At 42.5% G+C, this 19,825-nt stretch overlaps 1 protein-coding gene and 1 long non-coding RNA gene across 28 annotated transcripts in view; one reads left to right on the top strand and one right to left on the bottom strand.

Annotated features, from left to right (window-relative positions):
• Window positions 1-6,866, bottom strand: part of LOC100624963 (uncharacterized) — a 55,121-nt gene extending 48,255 nt beyond the window's left edge. For all 3 annotated transcript variants that reach the window (XR_002337768.2, XR_014824454.1, XR_002337770.2), the window contains exon 1: window positions 6,631-6,866. This is a non-coding gene — a long non-coding RNA (uncharacterized LOC100624963). The remainder of the gene's footprint in view (window positions 1-6,630) is intronic.
• Window positions 6,867-7,025: 159 nt separating this feature from the next.
• Window positions 7,026-19,825, top strand: part of MCF2L2 (MCF.2 cell line derived transforming sequence-like 2) — a 250,868-nt gene continuing 238,068 nt past the window's right edge. For all 25 annotated transcript variants that reach the window (XR_014824428.1, XR_014824429.1, XR_014824430.1 and 22 more), the window contains exon 1: window positions 7,026-7,520. Coding sequence is in view for 10 of the 25 variants with exons in the window: in XM_084990475.1 (XP_084846601.1) it covers window positions 7,445-7,520 (76 nt within the window). In the remaining 15 variants the exon portion in view is untranslated. The remainder of the gene's footprint in view (window positions 7,521-19,825) is intronic.

Here is a 19,825-nt window from a genome sequence, read left to right as displayed (position 1 = left end):
GTGGGTTTCTGTGATTAAGTTGAGATTCTCTATATTTGCCTGCTGGCCTCTCCAATTTGGGGGCAACTGTTTGCCCTGTGACCCTATGTCTCTTATGGATCTAAGAAGAGTTGTTGATTTTTCAGTTTGTTCAGCTTTTTATTTGTTGTTAGGATGAAGTGGCAACTTCCAAGTTTTTTCATGCTGAACTGAAAACTGGAAGTCCTAAAATATTTTAAAAATAAAAATAGATGAAGCAGTGCATACTCGTGGCTATAGGATACTTAAAATGTGTGCTCCAAGGAAAATACAAAATAAATGCCCAATTAGAAGTTTCTAGTTTTTTAAATAGAAAAAAATTAACAAAGTCATCCTAAGGAAAACAAAAGGAAGGAATTACAAAGGATAAAATAATTAATTAGAAAAGAGAAATGGGACTACTACTCAATAGAGTATTTGAAAAAAGCAACAATAGTCATTTGACTAACCTGCTTAAGAAACAAAGAGAGAAAACATAATTGAAATACAAAAACATAAGGGGAAATAACTTCAGACACAGAAAGAAATTAGGAGTTGTATAGGATTAGTTTGTTTCACTCTCCACAACAAATTTGAAAATGTGGATGAAATGGATGAAACTACGAGAAAATATAATTTATCAATAATCCCAGAAAAGGTAGTAATTCTAAGTATTTAAGTTATCAGAGAAGAAATAGATGTCAGAGAAGTGAATTTTCCCACACCCCCATGCACAAAAGCACCAGGCTTATATTATTTCATAGAAGAATTCTACTGAGAAACTTTAAGGAATACATGAGTCCATTGTTATTATTCTGTCCTAAGCACAGAAAAAGAAGGAAACGTTTCCAATTCTATTTATGAAATGAATAAACACTGATAACAAAACCTAATAAAACACACATTTATCACAGATACATATATATGCTGATCATAGAACTTCTTATTCAATAATCAAAACATGGTATCAGTGAAAGAACAAACAGATCAACTGAAAGAATAAAGTGCCCAGCTATAGGCCCACACAAATACAATCAACTGATCATTGACAAAGGAACAAAACCAATCCAATGGAAGCAAAGAGTCTTTCAACTTGTGATGCTGGAAAAACTGGACATTCACACACAAATTAATGAATCTAGACACTAACTTTACAATTTTCATAAAAATTATCTCAAAATTTATCATAGACCTAAATGTAAAATGTAGAACTGTACAAATTCTACGAGAAAATCTAGGTGACTTTGGGTTTGGCAATGACTTTTAGTTAAAACACCAAAAGCATGATCCAAGAGGGGAAAAACTGATAAATTGTTCCTCATTAAAATTAAAAACTTCTGCCCTTCATTGTTAAGAGAATGAAAAGACAAGCCACAGGCTAGGAGAAAAATATCTTCAAAACATACATCCGGGAGTTTCCATTGTGGCTCAGTGGGTTAAGAACCTGACAGTTCTGTGAGGATGCGAGTTGGATCCCTGGCCTCGACTGGTGGGTTAAGGATCTGGCGTTGCTGCAAGCTGTGGTGTGGGTTGCAGATGCTGCTTGGATCTGATGTTGCCTTGGCTGTGGTGTAGGCTGGCAGCTGTGGCTCTGGTTTGACCCCTTGCCTGGGAACTTCCATATGCCACTAGTGTGGCCATAAAAAGAAAAAAAAAAAAAAGCCTACATATTTGATAAAAGACTTGTGTCCAAAATATACAAAGAACTCTTAAAACTCAAGAAAACAAGAGGCTTTGATTGAAGGATGTTTTCTTTCAGGGATTCTGCTCTAATTAAAAAGTGGGCAGACACCTCACCAAAGAAGACATACAGACAAGCAGAAAAAAAGTCACTCACTATCACATGCCATTAGGTAGCTGCAAATTTAGACCATTCTGAGCTGTCACTACATACTTATTAGAATGGCCAAAATCTAAAACACTGAAAACACCAAATGTTAGTACGGGTGTAGAGCAATGGGAATTCTCATTCATTGCTGGTGGGAATGTAACATGGTTTTGCAAGGCAATTTGTAGTTTCTTACAAAGGTAAACATAGTCTTAGCATAAAATCCAGAAACAGCATTCCTAGGTATTTACTCAAATGAATTGAAAATTTATGTGCACAAATATGTATAGCAGCTTTATTCAGAATTGCCCCCAACTGAAAACAACCAGGATGGCATCTGTCAGTGGGTAAATGGATAAACAACTGTGGTACATCCATACAGTGTAATATAAGGAATATTATTCAGTGATAAAAAGAAATGAGTTATCAATCCACAAAAGACATAGAGGAACCTTAAATGTATATTGCTAAATGAGGGCAGTCAGTCTGATAAGGCTACATACTGTATTATTCCAATTATATGACATTCTGGAAGGGGCAAAACTATAGAGATAGTAAAAAGATAAGTGGTTGTTCAAAGTTTGAGGGGAGGGGAGGATGAATAGGTGCAGCATAGGGGATTTTTAACAGTGAAACCATTGTGTATCATATTATAATGGTGCATACATACATGACATTATGCATTAGTCAAAACCCACAGAATTGTACAACACATCTGGTGAACCTTAATGTAAAATACAGACTTTGGTTAATAACAATGAGAAACTGTTTGGGGGGAGAGTGGGTATATGGGAATTCTCTGTACTTTCTGCTCAATTTTTCTGCAAGCCTAAAACTCCTCTAAAATCTTTTTATTCATGAAAATTTAAATTCAACATGATTTTGCCTGCAGATAGTAGGCTTCTGATCGATTCTCCATCCCTCCTTTTTCCTGCCTTTTCTTTATTTTCTGTATTTTGCTAATATGTTCCACAAAGAAAATGCATTATTTTGACAATAAGATTAAAATTGAGGAAGGGTATATATATATATGGGGGAGGAGAGTGGACATGCAGAGGAAGAGGTAGCTGCTACCCTCCTCCATGTGTGTGTACATGCATTTTCATAGGCACTTGGATGCCAGGGGGACAGGATGGTCTCAGGAAACAGAAGACGACAGTGGAATGACTGTTGGGATGGTGTGAACTCAGGTGATTTTTCACTTTCTGGGTTCACCTCTTCAGTCAGTTGTGCCATAGGTGACTCATGGTGTGACCCCCTTAGACACGGATCCCCATCTGGTCTTACATATTTGAATAGCTCATCTCCCAACTCCAGAAATAGTTCCTACTAGGCAGCACTGGGGGCAAAGAGGCACCATTGCAGTGTGGAGGCAGGTCTAAAACCTTTGTGAAACAAGAGGCTTTGACTGAAGGGTGTTACAGAAGGTATTCTTCCTACCACGTAGCCCAAGTCCAATGGGGAAGATACAGTGAAGGCAGAGTGAGACAGACAGGAAGGAGCCTTATCGAGGGGCTATACCTTGAGGCATTTGTGGTGACCCTTATCACCTCCCACAGTGCAGCTCTGCTTACTTTATCCTCTATCTCCCATCATCTTTTTTGTACCCCCATTTCCTTTCCCCACCATCTCTCTTCCTCCTCTCTTTTTCTTTTTCTCTGCTCTGCCTTAGCAGAGTGTTTTGCAAACTGCCAGCAACCACTGCTTAGTGGGTCATACAATCAATTCAGTAGGTGCAATCATTTTAAAACACTTTTTATTAAGAAAAAAAGTATTTAAACATGTAGAAAAGTAGGGAGCATAGTAAAATAACCTATATACATACCACTCCCACTTAACAATTATTACTATTTCCTAGGATTGATCACATTTATTCTCTTTGCTAAGGTAGTTTAAATGGCAGACAATGATGCTTCACTCCTAAAACCATCAGGGTAAATCTCTAATGAGGACATTTTTTTTCTTTTTTTTTTTTTTTTTGTCTTTTTGCGATTTCTTGGGCCGCTCCCGCGGCACATGGAGGTCAAACTGGAGCTGTAGCCACTGGCCTACGCCAGAGCCACAGCAACTCGGGATCCGAGCCGCTGTCTGCAACCTACACCACAGCTCATGGCAACGCCGGATTCTCAACCCACTGAGCAAGGCCAGGGATCGATCCCGAAACTTCATGGTTCCTAGTCGGATCTGTTAACCACTGAGCCACGACGGGAACTCCAGAGACATTTTCTTATATAACTACAATACCATACTCTCCAAATGCGTATTTCCCTAATTTGGACCACTGTTTTTTTTAAAAAAGAAATAGAATAGAAATCTATATTTCATGGCTTCACATGTAGCAAGGGAAAAATTGATTCATACAATTCTTGTTTTAATTATGTATATTTACATCTATTGTATAATGATGTAAAATTCATATCATACTGTGGTTTTCAGTCTAAGAAGTTTGAACAGCCTTGCTCTAGGCCTTGCTCTAGTGGTGCTCACAGTGTCGTCCAACACCAACAGCATCAGTCATCCTGGTAACTTGCTAGAAAGGCAAATTCTAAGGTCTCATTTGACACTACTGAATCAGAATCTCTGGAGGGGGGGACCAGGAATTTGTATTTTAGAAAAAATCACTGAATTTCTGGGTGATTCTGCTAGTTTGAGAACCACTGATTTAGACTAAACTTGGTGGCTCCAGGGGTACCTGACCCTCACCTGTGGCCCAACGTGGGTCCTTTGTCTTCCTCATCGTTGTCAGAGGCAGTGCTGGTAATGCACTAAAAGGGAAGTGGCATCTACCTTGGCAGTGCTTAAAGCATGATTTGTCTTTCCAGGCTCAGGCAAATCCTTACCTAAAGGCACAGAATGGTCTAGATCCATAAGATTAATGATACACAGTTTAGTCCCTATACCAGTAGCATCTGCAAAAAGAGACTAAAGCTCTAACGGGTTATTGTGGGGCTTAAATGATGTTTGTGAAATGCCTACCATTGTAGCAGGAGGCCAGAGCAGTCACTTATTACACGGTGGTGGTAGCTGCTGTATTTGACATTGCCTATCACAACCCTGGGCATATAATTGATGCTCAATAGATGTGACTAATTATTAATTTATTCATTAGAGAGGAAGGCAGGCTATTCTGGCTTGTTCCTTGATTTTGCCATAAATTAGAACAATGTGATTTGTCAGAGACAGGGAATAAATCATAATTAGGAAAGCTAAAAGGAGGCACAGAAAGGAGGAGAGCAGGGAAAGAGAGAATATAGGAAGCATATCCATATTCACGAGAGCAATGGAGACAATGACGATTCTTGGAGGAACAAGGAAGTATGGGCTATTGAAAACTATGCTCATTTCTTAGTTATAGTTACAGAATTTCAGAACTGGAAAAGAGAACCTGGAGTTCACAGACCCACCCCTTCGTGGCCCAGGTGAAGCAGCTAAGGCCCCAGATAGAGATGCGGGGATAAAATTGGTTTCTGAGGACAGGCACTGCCTGTTACATCTTCCATAAAATCAGCCAACTCATCTCCATGGAAACCTCTGAAGATTGTGAAAGTACAGATGTGGGAAGAGAGCAGCCCTCTGAGTGTGATTTATTTCCTTTCTATTTCTTATTTTCCTCTCTCATTCCTATTCATAAGCTTCTCCTGCCTCTTCTTGTTCTCCCCCCCTCTCCTATCCTTTCCATCCATGATTCTCACCCATTACAACCGGGTTCAATTCAAGAATCAGAGGTCACTGGATCTGCAAAGTCCAGAATGTCCCACATTACCAGTCTCCTTAGTCATGTGCTAGCTTCTAGGGGCCAACTCACAATTGGCTCTGACGGCACCAGAGAACTTACTACCATCTCACTACCTCATTAGGTTCCTCAAAAATACTTACGGCCCTTGAATAGCCAGATATCATGGAAACACAACCCAAAGCTGTCTTACTCCTTTGGGTCTTTAACGACTTTCTGAATTTCTTGCAAGAGGTTGCTATGAAAATTGTTGCTCTACTTGTGCAGGCAGAGTGCAAAGTGCCCAAATAGCATGGGGAGGGAGAAACCTCTGCACAAATCTCACGTCGGAGGTGGGCTAACACCATCTCTTAACCTCAGCCCATAATTGTTACCAGAAAGCATTTAAACACGTCCCCAAAGCCCTGGGGTGAGTGGCTCTTACTAGAAACTGAATACAGGGTGTTTGAGGTCTGGCTTTTTACACGCCAAAAGGGGAAGCTGAGTTTTCTGAAATAGGCTCAGAACCTGGCGACCGGGTCCCCCCCTCGTAGAATGGATTGAAGGACAAGCTGAGCAGATTCGCGTTTGCTCAGGCTTTTCCCTGGAGCTCTGCTGAATTCCATTAGTCCGCCTGTCAGGAAGAATCTGGAATCACCTAAGGAAAGCCCAGAACAGTGTCTACCACTGGATATTTGCTTAGAGCAGACGCTCTAAGGACTGATGCGGAGGAAGGTCCACGCGGGTGCTGTCCCAGAGCCTTTCCAGGAGGGAGCACTGGCGAGCCTGACCGTTTGCAGGCGGAGCATCGGCGCACGGGAAAAGCTGCACAAAGGAAAAGGCCCACACGGTGGACACACCCGTACGCACACTTGTGCACAGCAGGGTCCAAGCACAGCCTGCGCTTCCCGCTCCAAGTACGGATGTGTACAGAAGACGTTGATAACTGAATGCGACCCCCCCACAAAAGGGGGTAACAAACTCCAGCCGCTTCCATTCCTCCATAACAACACTTCGCCACCTCCAGCCCCGCCAGGAGTCGGGACCGGACCGGCAGCAGGGCCTCACCCAGCCCTCCTTCCCGAGCACTCACAGCTGGCCCCCTTCATGCCTCGGCTTCTCGACGGATATCTGGCGGGGGGAGGAGGGGCGATCCAGGAAGGCGAGCTTCTGGCATTCAGAACCCGGGTGCTGCTGGCTGGCGCGGCGAAGTCGCTATCTTATGTCCCCGACAGCTAGAGGACAGATCGTGAATCGCCCGGGTTCTGGGGACCTGAGCGCAGGCTTCGCTCGCGGGAAAGAGCGCCGCTTCCCTGCCCAAAAAAGTGCGGCGCTCGCGCGCTTGCGCGCCTCTCCCTTCGCCTTGGGCACCGCCCCCGGGCAGGGAAAGGTGGGCGCGTAGGCGGGAAGCTCTGGGGCCAGCTGAGCTGCGAGTGGGCGGTGCAGACGACCCCCAGTCGCCTCAGCTTCTGTGCCTTCCGAACCCGCAGACTCTGCGCGCCTCCAGCGCGATGACAGAGCATCCTTCATCCCTACCGTCTGAGAAGCGGCGCGGGAGACGCGACCACAAGTCTAAAAACCCGTGCGCCCCCTCGGCCTAGGAAGCCAGATGCGCAGTTACAGCTAGATGGGGGCGACTCTTCTCACCTCCAGAACTGCCACTTTCGGCTTAAAGCCAGGAGTTGCCTTGGGAAAGCTGCTCGACCTAACCTTTAAAATAATCCTCTGTAGGGCGTGACTGGCGTCCTCTAGCCGCGCGGCCCTGGGGAGTTGGCCTTGGCTGGAAGTGACTCGTTTTGTGCCTGAGGAGAGCGAAGAATAGTGTGAGGGAGGAGATGCCTTAAAAAAATCATCCACAGCAGCAGTAGAAACAGTTTTATGTTGCTTTGTACCTTTTTTTTTCTGAAATGCTATTTTGGTTAAAAGAAGAAATGGCCCCTCAGGAGTTCACCCGGCGACTGGCTACAGTGATCACTCATGTCGGTAAATGAAGCTTTTTTAATCCTGCATTTTATTAATAGAGGGTGGGGGCACAGTCTCGGGCCTGGCCTACCCCCACTCCCACCCGGCCCCCTTGCAGTCCTGGGAAGGCCGTGGGGCGCATGCCGAGCGTCTCGGCCTCTGCCTCAGGTGCTGCTCCCGGTGGGCGCTGGCATACCTGGGGCGCTGCGCTTGGGATCCGGGGGTCCCTTACGCCTGGCAGGGCCAAGGCAGGCCGTGGGGCAAGTGCCTTCACCAGGGAGTTGCCATTTGTGTTGAGTTCTAAACTGAGGGCTCTTGGGCTATTAGGGCCTGTTACCCACCCTGCTGACCGCAACGGGGGTGGGGAGTTGTGTGGTGATATTACAAACTATTGAGTAGATTCTCCTGTGCTTTAGTAAGTTCCTGTTAATTATCTATTTGTACAATAGTGTGTATGTGTTATTTCCACCCTCTCAATTCCTCCCTCCCCTGCAAAGGTTTTACCTGTGGTAACCATAAGATTTGTTTTGAAATCTGTAAGTTTCTGTTTTATAAATAAGTTATTCTGTATCATTTTTACTAGATTAAACATGTAAGTGATATCATATGAAATTTGTCTTTCTCTGCCTGGACCTAGAGATTATCATACTGAGTGAAATAAGACCTTGGCCTGTGCTATAGCAATACCTCCTGGAGGTGTCTGGACCCTGGCTAACCCCAGTGAGAAACCTCTGCAAGCACCTCCACCGCCTATCAAGCAATTTTAATCCTCTTCCATGTGTTACAAAACGGGAGCAAACATATGTGCCTTGCTCCTGAAATAAGGGTTGTGGTGGAAAGTCAGGCCCTATATAATAGTAGGAGAACACTGATACAGTGGCAAGTTAATTCTTAATGTTTTCTTCCCCCAGCCCTTCCCTGGTCCTCCCCAAATAAAAAATATGCTTGGGTTTAGATGCTTCGGATATAGATGACTAGAATTAGCTGGATAATTTTCTCTGTTGCTCACTTCATTTTGAGACCCTTCTATATATGCAAATCAGTTTTCACTGACAAGGCCAGGAAGTTTTCAGTGTTCCACCCATTTGTTAAACTGTCTTCTTGGTATTTACATGTTTAGTATCATTTTGATCAGTGAACCATTATTGCTTTCGGAGCACCCTGGTTCAATGTGTTTATTGCAATAACTATATACATCTTGAATGTACACACATGGGGATTTACTTTGTGAAGATGATTTATATGGAGGAAGCTCAGTTTTGATGATTCAATTTAAAAAAATGTTTCTGGTGCCAAATGTGGCCACTGAACTGATTTTTCCTTAAGACAGAATGTCAGTAGAATCCTACCAGGAAGGCTGAATGTGAAATACTGCTGAAGGCAGCAAGAGATAAAAAAGAATTTTGAGTTTGAAATATATTGCATGTCGAGATGATTGTGCTAAATACCAGTGTGTGCATGAAATTGTGGTGCAGGAAAAGTAGTGGAACAGGGATATGACTGTCTGAATTTGAATTCTGCCCTGGACAAATCATTCAACCTTAGTCTGAAATATGAGAATTTTAATAATCCTTCCCCATGCAGCTCAAAGGCTGCTTATAAGATAATGTGGGTAAAAATGTCATCTAACCTGTGACTGTGTTACTGGCCCTCTCCCTGGGCCCTCTGCCACTAAAGATCTCAGGTAGATCCCTGGGCCTCTCTCAGGGTGACGCTTCCCATCTATTAAGTGAGAGGTAGACCTGGATGATTATTAAAGTCTCTCCTATTTTTTGGATGTAGGGTCTTCTTGAAGATCTGGTAGACAGTATTCTTTGGCTAACACCAGACTGCCTGTGGCGCTTAGGCTATGGTATTTTCTTGCCCACCTTACTCCCTCCTTCATTCCATAGACAGCTCCATGGAGGATACAGACATGAATTTGTTGTAGTTTCTACCCTCACAGAACTTCTAATGATCCCTGTCATGTGTGTGCTTTGCAGCACTCTGTCTCCTTTATAATCTCTCAAACCCATGAAGTAGGTGGATTGTACATTATCACCCCCATTTTACAGTGAGGGAATTGAGACTTAGGGGTTTCATCATCTATGGTCTCAAGGGGTAGCAAGTGGCAGGCTCAGGACCAGAAGACAGCTCTTTAGGTGCTGTTTGGGGATCTCACTGAGGGGTCTCTATCCCTGCAGCAGCCCCTGTCTTCTTAGAGTTGCACTGAGTACTAATGGAGCTTCTGCTAGAGTGGATTGGCTTTGTGTTTTTGTTTGTTCTTTCAGTTTTATTGAGATATAATTGACATACAGCAAGCACTGTGTATGTTTAGGATGTACAACATAATGATTTGACTTACAAACATTGTCAAATGATGACCACAACAAATTAGAGAACATTCCTCATCTCATGTAGCTACAACAGTAAAGAAATAGAAAAAAAAAAGTTTTCCTTGTGATAAGAACTCTTAGAATTTACTCCCTTAACACCTTTCATATATAATATACAGCAGTATTAATTATATATATTATATCCCTAGTACTTATTTATCTTATATCTGGAAGTTATACACACATTCATTCTTTTTCAGATTCTTTCCCCATATAGACTATCACAGAATATTGAGTAGAGTTCCCTGAGCTATACAACAGGTCTGGGTAGATCATGGCCAAGAAGACTTTCCCCTCAGTTCCCAGTTAAGGGATACAGTATCTCACCAGCTGGAGCAGGCTGTTAGCATTTCTTATCTTCTCCAGCTCCCAAGTTGCAGAGGTTAAGTTCTGGTGAGTATGGCTGAGAAGTTGGAGTCTATCTCTCCCACTCATCCTTCACTCATAGAAGTTCTAAACCAGATGTAGGAGTCCAAGAATACTGAGCCCTGATTGCCCTTGCCTCAGCTCCCTTGTAGGGCACAGTTTTGACATTGGAAGAGACATGCTAAGAAGACGAGTGGCTTCTATCCTTGGCTTGGAGATTCTACTTAAGGAGAGAGACATTCCATAAAACCAGTGAGTACAAAGCTCTCCCCAAAGGAACTGTCTATTTGAAACAGAGTGTCAGAGAAGTTGAAACTTGAAGACACTCTTGGAAACAATGGGGATTTTGGTGGTAAACAATTAAGAGGAGGCTTGGCAGCTCTATGAGAGCAATAGGCTAAACCATAGGCCAGCTTGTTTACCAAGGAGAACTAGGGAAAGAGTTAAGATGAGCCTTCCTGAGATAGAACAAGCATCAAAGCCTCAAAAACTACCCCTGCCTAAATTTGATTGGATCAGACTGTAGAGCACTTGACACCTCAGGGCATTGTTGAAAGCTAGAGCAATCAGCTGGTGTCTTACTCCATTGGGACTGTTAGGACAAAATATCACAGGATAAGTAGTTTAGAAACAGGAATTTGCTTATATTCTCATAGTTCTGGAGGCTGGAATTCTGAAATTGGGGTACTGGTGTGGTCATTGAGGACCTCCTCTGGGTCAGATTCTGGGTTATAGCCTCACATGACAGAAGGTGCTAGAAATTCCTAAGGAGGCTTCCCCCCCAACCCCTGCACTTGCAACATGTGGAATTTCCTGGGCCAGGGATCAAACCCACAGCACAGCAGCGACCTGAGCCACAGCAGTGACAACACCAGATCCTTAGCCTAAAACTGCTGAGCCATCAGCCACCAGGGAACACCTGGAGCCTCTTTTATAAGGCACTAATCCCATTTATAAGGGTTCCACCTTTATGACTTGAGCTCTTTCTAAAGCCCCCGTCTACTAATACAGTCAGCTTTAGGGGTTAGGCTTTCAACATGTGGATTTTGAGGGGATACAAACATTCAGACCAGAGTAGTGTGTGATATCAACAGAGGCAGACAACTTAACAAATCAGAAGAGACAGGCAAAGGAAGCCCTATTAAACCCACTGTTATCCAAAGGTGACTGTGAGCATGTCCAAGGCCGCAAAGTGAAAGAGTAATATTAGAGGCTTCATCCTACAAGGGAAACAGACTTCACTAAAATAGCTATGTAACTAAGTGAACAAATGAACAAAGACCAACAAACAAAAACAAGCCCGAGAGATGGGGAGGAGGGGAATTAGTATCCAATTATTATGTAAAATGTCCAATTTTCTTTTCTTTTCTTTTTTTTTTCGTCTTTTTGTCTTTTTAGGGCCACACCTACAGCATATGGAGGTTCCAGGCTAGGGGTCCAATCAGAGCTGTAGCTTCTGGCTTATGCCACAACCACAGCAATGTGGGATCAGAGCTGTGTCTGTGGCCAACACCACAGCTCACAGCAACACCAGATACTTAACCCACTGAGCAAGGCCAAGGATCAAACCTGCGTCCTCATGGATGTTAGTTGGTTCACTAACCACTGAGCCACAATGGGAACTCCAGATGCCCAATTTTCAACCAAAATTTATAAGGTCTGCACACACAGGAAAGTGTGACACATAAACAAGAATTTAAAAAGCAGACATGAGAAACTGCTTGTGAAGAGACTCAGATGTCAGATTTAGCAAAGGCTTCAATGTAGTACAGGCACTGTAAATATGTTCAAAGAACTAAAGGAGGGAGTTCCTGTCGTGGCGCAGAGGTTAATGAATCTGACTAGGAACCATGAGGTTGCGGGTTTGATCCCTGGCCTTGCTCAGTGGGTTAAGGATCTGGCATTGCCATGAGCTGTGGTATAGGTCGCAGACGCGGCTCGGATCCCTAGTTGCTGTGGCCCTGGTGTAGGCTGGCAGCTGCAGCTCTGATTAGACCCCTAGCCTGGAAATCTCCATATGCCACGGGAGCGGCCCAAGTAATGGCAAACAGACAAAAAAACAAAACAAAACAAAACAAAAACTAAAGGAAACCATGATTAAAGAAGTAAAGGAAACTATAATGACAATTTCTCACCAAGTAGCAAATATCAATAAAGAGATATATTAAAAAAAAAAGTGTCAAATGGAAATTCTGGAGTTGAGAACTATAACTGAAATGAAAGATTCACTAGAGGTGCTGAACAGTGGATTTGTTCTGGCAGAAGAAAGAATTGAGGAACTTAAAGATAGACTAGTTATGCAACATGAAGAACAGAGAGAAAAAAAGAATGAAGAAAAGTGAATATAGCCTTAGAGAAATGTGGAACACATGTATGCACCAACATGCATAAAAAGGGAATACCTGAAAGAAGAAAGAGAAAAATGAATGGAAATAGTATTGGAAGAATTAATGCCCAAAACCCCTCCCATTAAAAAAAATAATGACAATAAAAACATTCATTAACACATCCAAGAAGCTCAGTGAAGACCAAGTAGGATAAAGACAAATAGAGCCACACTGATCACATCACAGTAAAAATACTAAAACCAAAAGAGAAAAATTTTAAAGACAAGAAAAAGTGACTTGTTATGTATATAGGAATGTTAGTAAGTTTAACAACTGACTCATCAGAAACAATAGGCACTGGAAAGCAGAGGGGTAACATATTCAAAGTGCTAAGAGAAAAAGTTGTCAACCCCAAATCTTATATCCAACAAAACTATCTTTCAAAAATGGAGGTGAGGCGTTCTCTTGTGGTGCAGCTGGTTAATGATCCAGTGTTGTCACTGCAGCAGCTTGGGTCATTGCTGTGGCATGGGTTCGATCCCTGGCCTGGGAACTTATGCCACACAGGTGTGGCCAAAAAAAAAAAAAAAAAAAAAAAAAATGAAGACGAAACAAAGACATTTCTGGGTAAAGAAAGCAGAGAATTTCTTGCTAATGGAAACACCATACCAAAAATACTAAAGAAAGTTCTTTAGGCTGAAAATAGGTGATCTTAGATGGACATTCAAATCCATATATTAAAAAAAAGAGACCAAAGGTAATTCTGTGTATAAAAGACATTATTATTTAGATATAATGTGGTGCTCTAAAGACTGAATGGGTGTTATTGTATTTATGACGTGAAATGCCAGCTTTTGGTGAAGGATGCCAAGCAAATACTAACTGAAATGTTGTCATGGGAAAACAACTATTTATGCTATAGAGAGTGGTCATTTATGAAATCAAGTTTCCTTAGGATCAGTGTCTAAGTAATATTGAGTTAGAGGTGATCATTTAATGTGGAGGATATCAATGGCAATTCCTTCCTTTTCAGATGTGAAGTAAGGCTGTGCCCAGGCTTTGCCATAAAACAGCGGTGTAGTAGCCTTTAGCACCTCACTTTGCCCCCTGAGTCTTGGTTCCCTCACATGTAAAATAAGGATAATAGTACTCCATAGGACTTGTAGAAGATGAATTTCTACATGGTGTCTTAATGAATGCTTACCTGTTGAAGGGGAGAAACTTGCGAAGCAGGGATAGCGAGAGTGGCTTTAGATGCAAGGACAACATTCTCTCCTACTTTGTCCTTTGCCCTGGTGCATCACAGGCACCATCAGTGCTGCTTCTCTTCCTCCTGCTCCTCCCCAGATTCTGTCTGTGGAGGTCTTTTTGGCAGAGTTGTGGGCCAATCCTGATCTGAATTTGCTGTTTTGGAGAAAAGTGCTCATTCTTGCTCCTGGGGCCACCCTTCTGCTTTCTTCTTTGTGGTGCCCTAAACAAAAACTCAGAAGTAAAATCCAGGAGTTCCCATTATGGATTAGTGGGTTAAGGATCCAGCATTGCTACAAGCTACGGCATAGGTTGCAGATGTAGCTCAGATGCAGTGTTGTGGCTCTGGTGCAGGCCAGCAGCTGCAGCTCCTTTTCAGCCCCTAGTCTGGAAACTTCCATATGCCACAGGTGAGGCCATAAAAAGAAAAAAAAAAAAAAAAAGAAAAGAAAAAAAAGAGAAGTAAAATCCAACTGCCCAAGTGTTGCTGACTCTCTGCACTGTGGACACCCTCCAGGCTTTCCTGCTGGTGGAGACAGGTTAGAAAAGCACAGGAGAGTGGAATATTGCCTCTAACAAGTGTTATCTTCCTGGTATCAGAGAGGATCTCCCACTGAAAGTTTCAAGATTTTAATTTCCAGTGTGTCTGCAGGTTGAGACTGAGCCTTTTAGCACAAGGGGTTTGATTTGCTTTCAAGGAATGCTTTATTATTATTTTCAAAAATTTTAAATTAGAGTATAGTTGATTTACAGTGTTGTGCCATGAATGCATTATTAAAGCTTTAGCCCTCCATTGTGCTGTGTTGTCATCCAGACCAGGATCCCACATTATCTGACCTCGAAAAAAACCTGTGGGTGTTAATAACCTGTCTAAGGTTACAGATTCCAAGTAGTAGAAGCTCTAAGAATGAGCTTAAATATTAAAAAGTTAACCATCAAAAATATTGGTGGGGAGAGGATCCCTGATCACTCTCTCCTTTTGTTCTGGGACAGGTCTTTTCTGGGATGACAGTTACACATATGAACTAATAGACTGGCAAATACTTAAAAGTAGTATAAAATTAGACCCTAGGCTGAGGATAGGAAGAGGAGGGTAGGGGAAGATGTATTAAGAGCAACTTCTCTGTCCTGTTTTGGTTTTGTATTGAAAGTTTTTTGGTAAGATGAATATCCATTTAAAAAAGAAAAACTTTTATTGAGTGCAATGCCTTTTAACATGTGCCTTTGTATCTTTACAGCTTGGGAACGTAGGTATTATTACTCTCATTTTGCTCAATGGCAAAACTAAGAATGAAAAAAAAGTTAAGTAAATTGCTTAAAGCCGCTAGTCTGTCAAGATTGGACTGAGGTCTAATTTCTAAGCCTGTGCTCTTTCTATTATATCAAGGCAGAAATTTTTATTGCTACTTGAAAATAATGAATTATTTAGTGGATATTTGTGTTAATTTGGTTCTGGGGAAAGATTTCTGCCTTATCTACCTCCTGTGTGTCCCCTTCCTAGAGCTTTATGGATTAGCAGGAGAGGAGCATGAAAGGAATGATAACTGATTCATCTTCTTATCCTTAGGTTTAGCTCAGTACCTGGCATTATTAATGAAAATGTTCTTTTTTGGAGGGGGGTTGTCTGTTCTATTTGACTTGGTTGGAAAGGGCCCTGATGGCAGTATTCTAGTCTCCCTGGGTCTCACTTCCCTCTCTCTCAGTCTTATTTGTGGTTCTTCTCACCAGCAGTGCTCTGCCTGCCTGTCTAAATCTTTCAGTGTTTGTCTCAGGCTTCTCTCCCCCAGGAGTCCTGCACAGAATGAACCAGGCCAGGCCCAGCCTCTTGTTCCCTTTTCTGAGCACCTGCAATAGTCGGTGGCCATCTCATATGTATTTTTCAGCATTTAGTTGCAGTCTGTCTTGGATTTTTTTCTTTGTTCCAAATAATGATGCATATTTTGTTGATTGAACATGTAATAGAGTCTTTTCTAATAAAACGACTGTGTCTTACCTCAAGGTAGAAATCTCAACTGAAATTGCTTTGTGACCTTGCAGGCTAAATTAACCATGTAGTAGGAGATAAGAATTACATGTTTGGAGTTCCCTAGTGGCTTAGCAGGTTGAGGATCTGGCATTGTCATTGCTGTGGTGCAGAGTTCTGTCCCTGGCCCAGGAACTTCTACATGCCGTGGTCGTGGCCAAGAAAAAAATCACGTGTTTAATAGAATGGACTTTCTTTATTCTCTGAATTTCCTCATCTCTAAAGTAGAGTGATAATTATGTTGGTCCCTTTGCTTATGTTATAAGCAGAACTATGCTATATAGTTGAAAGTGGTTAAAAATAACTCCTTTGAGGACTATAGCCAAAGAGTCTCTGAATATAAAATGACCTCAGTTGCCTGATTTATGGACTAGCAGGAGTGAAAGAAGTGATTTATTGTCTCTCCAATCTAGTTAAGAGGAATACTCTACCAGCATTCCTCTAGTACTTACTAGAAACCACAGCTTGAGCAGTGTGAGCTTGCCCTGTGGGGCACGTGTTGAAAACAGGATGGTTTCAATGCCTGCAGGAGGAAGCAGTGGGGCTGATGTGGACAGAGGAAATGGGACAAAAGTGTGGCAGAGGATGTGAGAAGGCCACTGGACCCCACGACTTAACCCTGGCAGCAACGGAAATTGTGAATGGCTGCCTTGAGGGAGTGTGCAATAATCTGTGCTCTTGCTGAGAATCTCCTTGCTACTTTCTTTACAACTAGCCTGGGCTGTCCAGGGTACTGGAGAGAGAGCAGTGCTAGGCCTAAGAGATTGCGAAGCCATCATGTGCAGGGGGGCTACTCTTCCACATTTTATTATTACTGTAGGGACAATAAATTCACGTGAAGCACTGCATCCGGGCTGTATTTGCAACTGTTATAAAATTATTTGAATCAGCGTCTTTGGCAGATCTTTGCAAGTCTTCTGTGCCTCCTGCAGCAGGAGGGATTTTTGTTTTACTCTTCTTCAAGCTGCAGTGGGTCTTCACCTGTGCCCTGGAGTCCAGTTAGAAGGTTGACTACTTTCCCCCCAGGAGCTAAAGGCTTTTGTCTGTAGGGAGAAATTTGCATTCCTAGGCACCTCTCCTCCTCCAGGTCTTTCTCCCATGGAAGCTCTCTCAAGTCTCCCACCAGGTCCCTAATCCAGGGAGAAGAGCTGCAGATGGCTATGAATACCCCCTGCATCCTGGCTCACTCAGCCTTTCACAATTCATTTGAAATGTTAGGTGATTTCTTCTTATTTGCTTGTAGGGGTTTAAGACAGGTTATGCTTTTATAGTTTATTTGGCTTTTTCTTGTTGTTTGAGTGAGAGTGAGCCTCTCTGTAACATTTTGAATTCTAGAGGGAAAGCAGAACATCTCCTTGGTGTTTTATCTTGTGTGTATTTACAGAGAAAATGTGCTTCACCTATAGCCTTCCTTCATTACATTGTTGCTTCAGGCAAGCTACTGTGCTTGCTATAGCAGGACCCTTGCAAACTATTCTAGTAAACTGGGTCTCAAATGTTTTCTCTGTATTTTGCCAGGTGTCAGGAGCCTTGAGTGTTGAATAACTGTAGTTCATCTTTAAGAGAGCTAAACTAGATGAAAATGCTTTCCTCCATCTGCTGTCCAGCAACCAACTAAGCTCAGGGATCTCTCCTGTCAGAGAGCCAGGGGTGTTGTGCACAGCCATTAGATGGCTGGCCCCCTAACGGGGCCTCCCTTGACTTGCTGTGGCCAAGGGATTATGTTTTTGCTATAAAGGCTCATCTGTGTTCTGTATTTTTATTTTTTTAAAATTAATTAATTAATTAATTTTGTCTTTTTGTCTTTCAGGGCCGCACCTGCGGCATATGGAGGTTCCCAGGCTAGGGGTCCAATTGGAACTGTAGCTGCTGGCCTACGCCACAGCCACAGCAACGCTGGATCCGAGCCACATATTCAAACTACACCACAGCTCACAGCAATGCCAAATCGTTAACCCACTGAGCGAGGCCTGGGATCAAACCCACTTCCTCATGGATGCTAGTCAGGTTTGCTAAGCACTGAGCCATGACAGGAACTCCTGTGTTCTGTATTTTTAAAAAAGCTTCAAGTAGCCTGAAATTTCTGCTGAATTACACTTAATATAGCTAATTTTAAAGTATCCGTCAGAATAGTTGAAATCATTGAAGATCAAAATGGAAATGGTCCTGCTCATCTTAGAATTTTCTCTGAAGGATGAGTCTGTTGCCCCGTCGACTTCCCTTTAGGTGTCAGTGAGCATGGCCCAGCCAGAGAGCCTCCAAGCCCAGTCTAGCATAACAGCTCTTCCCAAACAGGTAAAAGTTCTTTTACTGCTAACTACGAGATATGGGTGTTGACTGATTTTAATGAGTTTGGAAAGGAAAACTATGTCATTATCATAGACTTAACTGAATTCAAGCACTTATTTCTTACTAGCAGACAATAATGATAATAATAAACTTAAGAGATTTTGGAATTTAACACATTGATGTTATTAAAGATGTATGTATTTAATTCACATTAGCAAAGGACAAAATAGGTTGCTTTGTAGCACCCTGCTCTTGGTGGCAGGGAGAGGATTTGAACCCAGGCAGATTTGGCTCCATGGTCTGTATTCCTGATCAGTACTACTCCATAGTCCATGTTCTGCAGGTTGTCAGTATGTTACAGAATCTAGAGCAGGAAGCTCCATTTGGCTTGTTTTCAGGGTGCTGCTTCTTTCTTTGGGTTATAGTCCAAGGCCACTTGTCCTTATGTGGCCATGTCAATAGTTAGGTACCATAACTATATCAAGATACCAACTGGTCAGAATTGCTGTTGTGGCTCAGCAGTAACGAGCCTGACTAGTATCCATAATGACACGGGTTCAATCTATAGCCTCGCTCAGTGGGTTAAAGACCCACCTTGTGAGCTGTGGTGCAGGTCGCAGATATAGCTTGGATTTTGTGTTGCTGTGGCTGTGGCATAGGCCAGCAGCTGCAGCTCTGATTTGACACCAAGCCTGGGAATTCCATTTGCTGCAGGTGTGGCCCTGAAAAGAAAAAAAGAAAAAACAAACAAAACAATGAACTGGTCAATGAACAGGTTTTTAGAGAGCGCCCATCATAAGCAAGGCACTGTGCCAGGCCTATAGCCCATGAGATGTTGTAGGAGAGCATTAGATGAGGAAGCTGCAGACCTGAGTAACCCACCAGCCACTGCAGCAACCAGCTAACAAAGGATCTGAGGGGTTTGGGTAGGAGGTCTATAAGCCACTGGACTAGAAGAGAATCTCTAAGGCCCAATCTGATAGTTATATCAAGAGAATGAAAAAAAGTCACACATTGGTCCCTGATTGGTTGCCAATCCAGATAGTCCTGTCAGTTTGGAGGCTTACCTTTTTTCTTTTTTCACATGCGTAGATCCTTTCCTAAAGGAAATGGGCTGGAGAGGCTAGAGGACATGGAAATAATATTGAACATGTTATCATAGTTACCATTTATTTTCTGCCTGTTTAGTGTCACATTTTGTGCTTTATATATACTGTTGCTTTAATTAAATTTAATCAGAAGTACAGCCCATTTTTATGGAGTAGAAATTTGAGACTTAAACAGGTTAGGAAATTTGCCCAAGATGATACAGAGTGCAAAAGTCAGAATTAGAAGTCAAGGTTGGCTGGCTTTAAGGACTATGGCTTGTCATAGAGAATTCCAATATAGAATGGAATATAAACCAGTAAATGACAGACATGATACTAGTTTTAAAAATCTTTTGGGCGTTCCCATTGTGACACAATGGGATTTGGTGGTGTCTCTGCAGCTCTAAAATGCAGTTTCAATCCCCGGCTTGGCACAGTGGATTAAAAGATATGATGTTGCTGCAGCTGTGGCTCTGATCTGATCCTGGCCCAGGAACTCCGTGTGCCACAGGGTGGCCAAAAAAGAAAATAAAAATAAAAATCATTCAAAAATGAAATGGAAACTAAAAGCATTAGTTCCCAAAGTGTAAGTATTTTACCAGCCACCTGA

Source organism: Sus scrofa, chromosome 13 (genome assembly GCF_054392235.1).
Source record: "Sus scrofa isolate SSC_HxYL_T2T_F1_AM1 chromosome 13, Sscrofa_HxYL_maternal_Yorkshire_Landrace_v2.0, whole genome shotgun sequence".
NCBI classification, from domain to species: domain Eukaryota; kingdom Metazoa; phylum Chordata; class Mammalia; order Artiodactyla; family Suidae; genus Sus; species Sus scrofa.
Note: the sequence above shows the minus strand (reverse complement) of the source record. Positions and strands in the feature narration are given on the sequence as shown.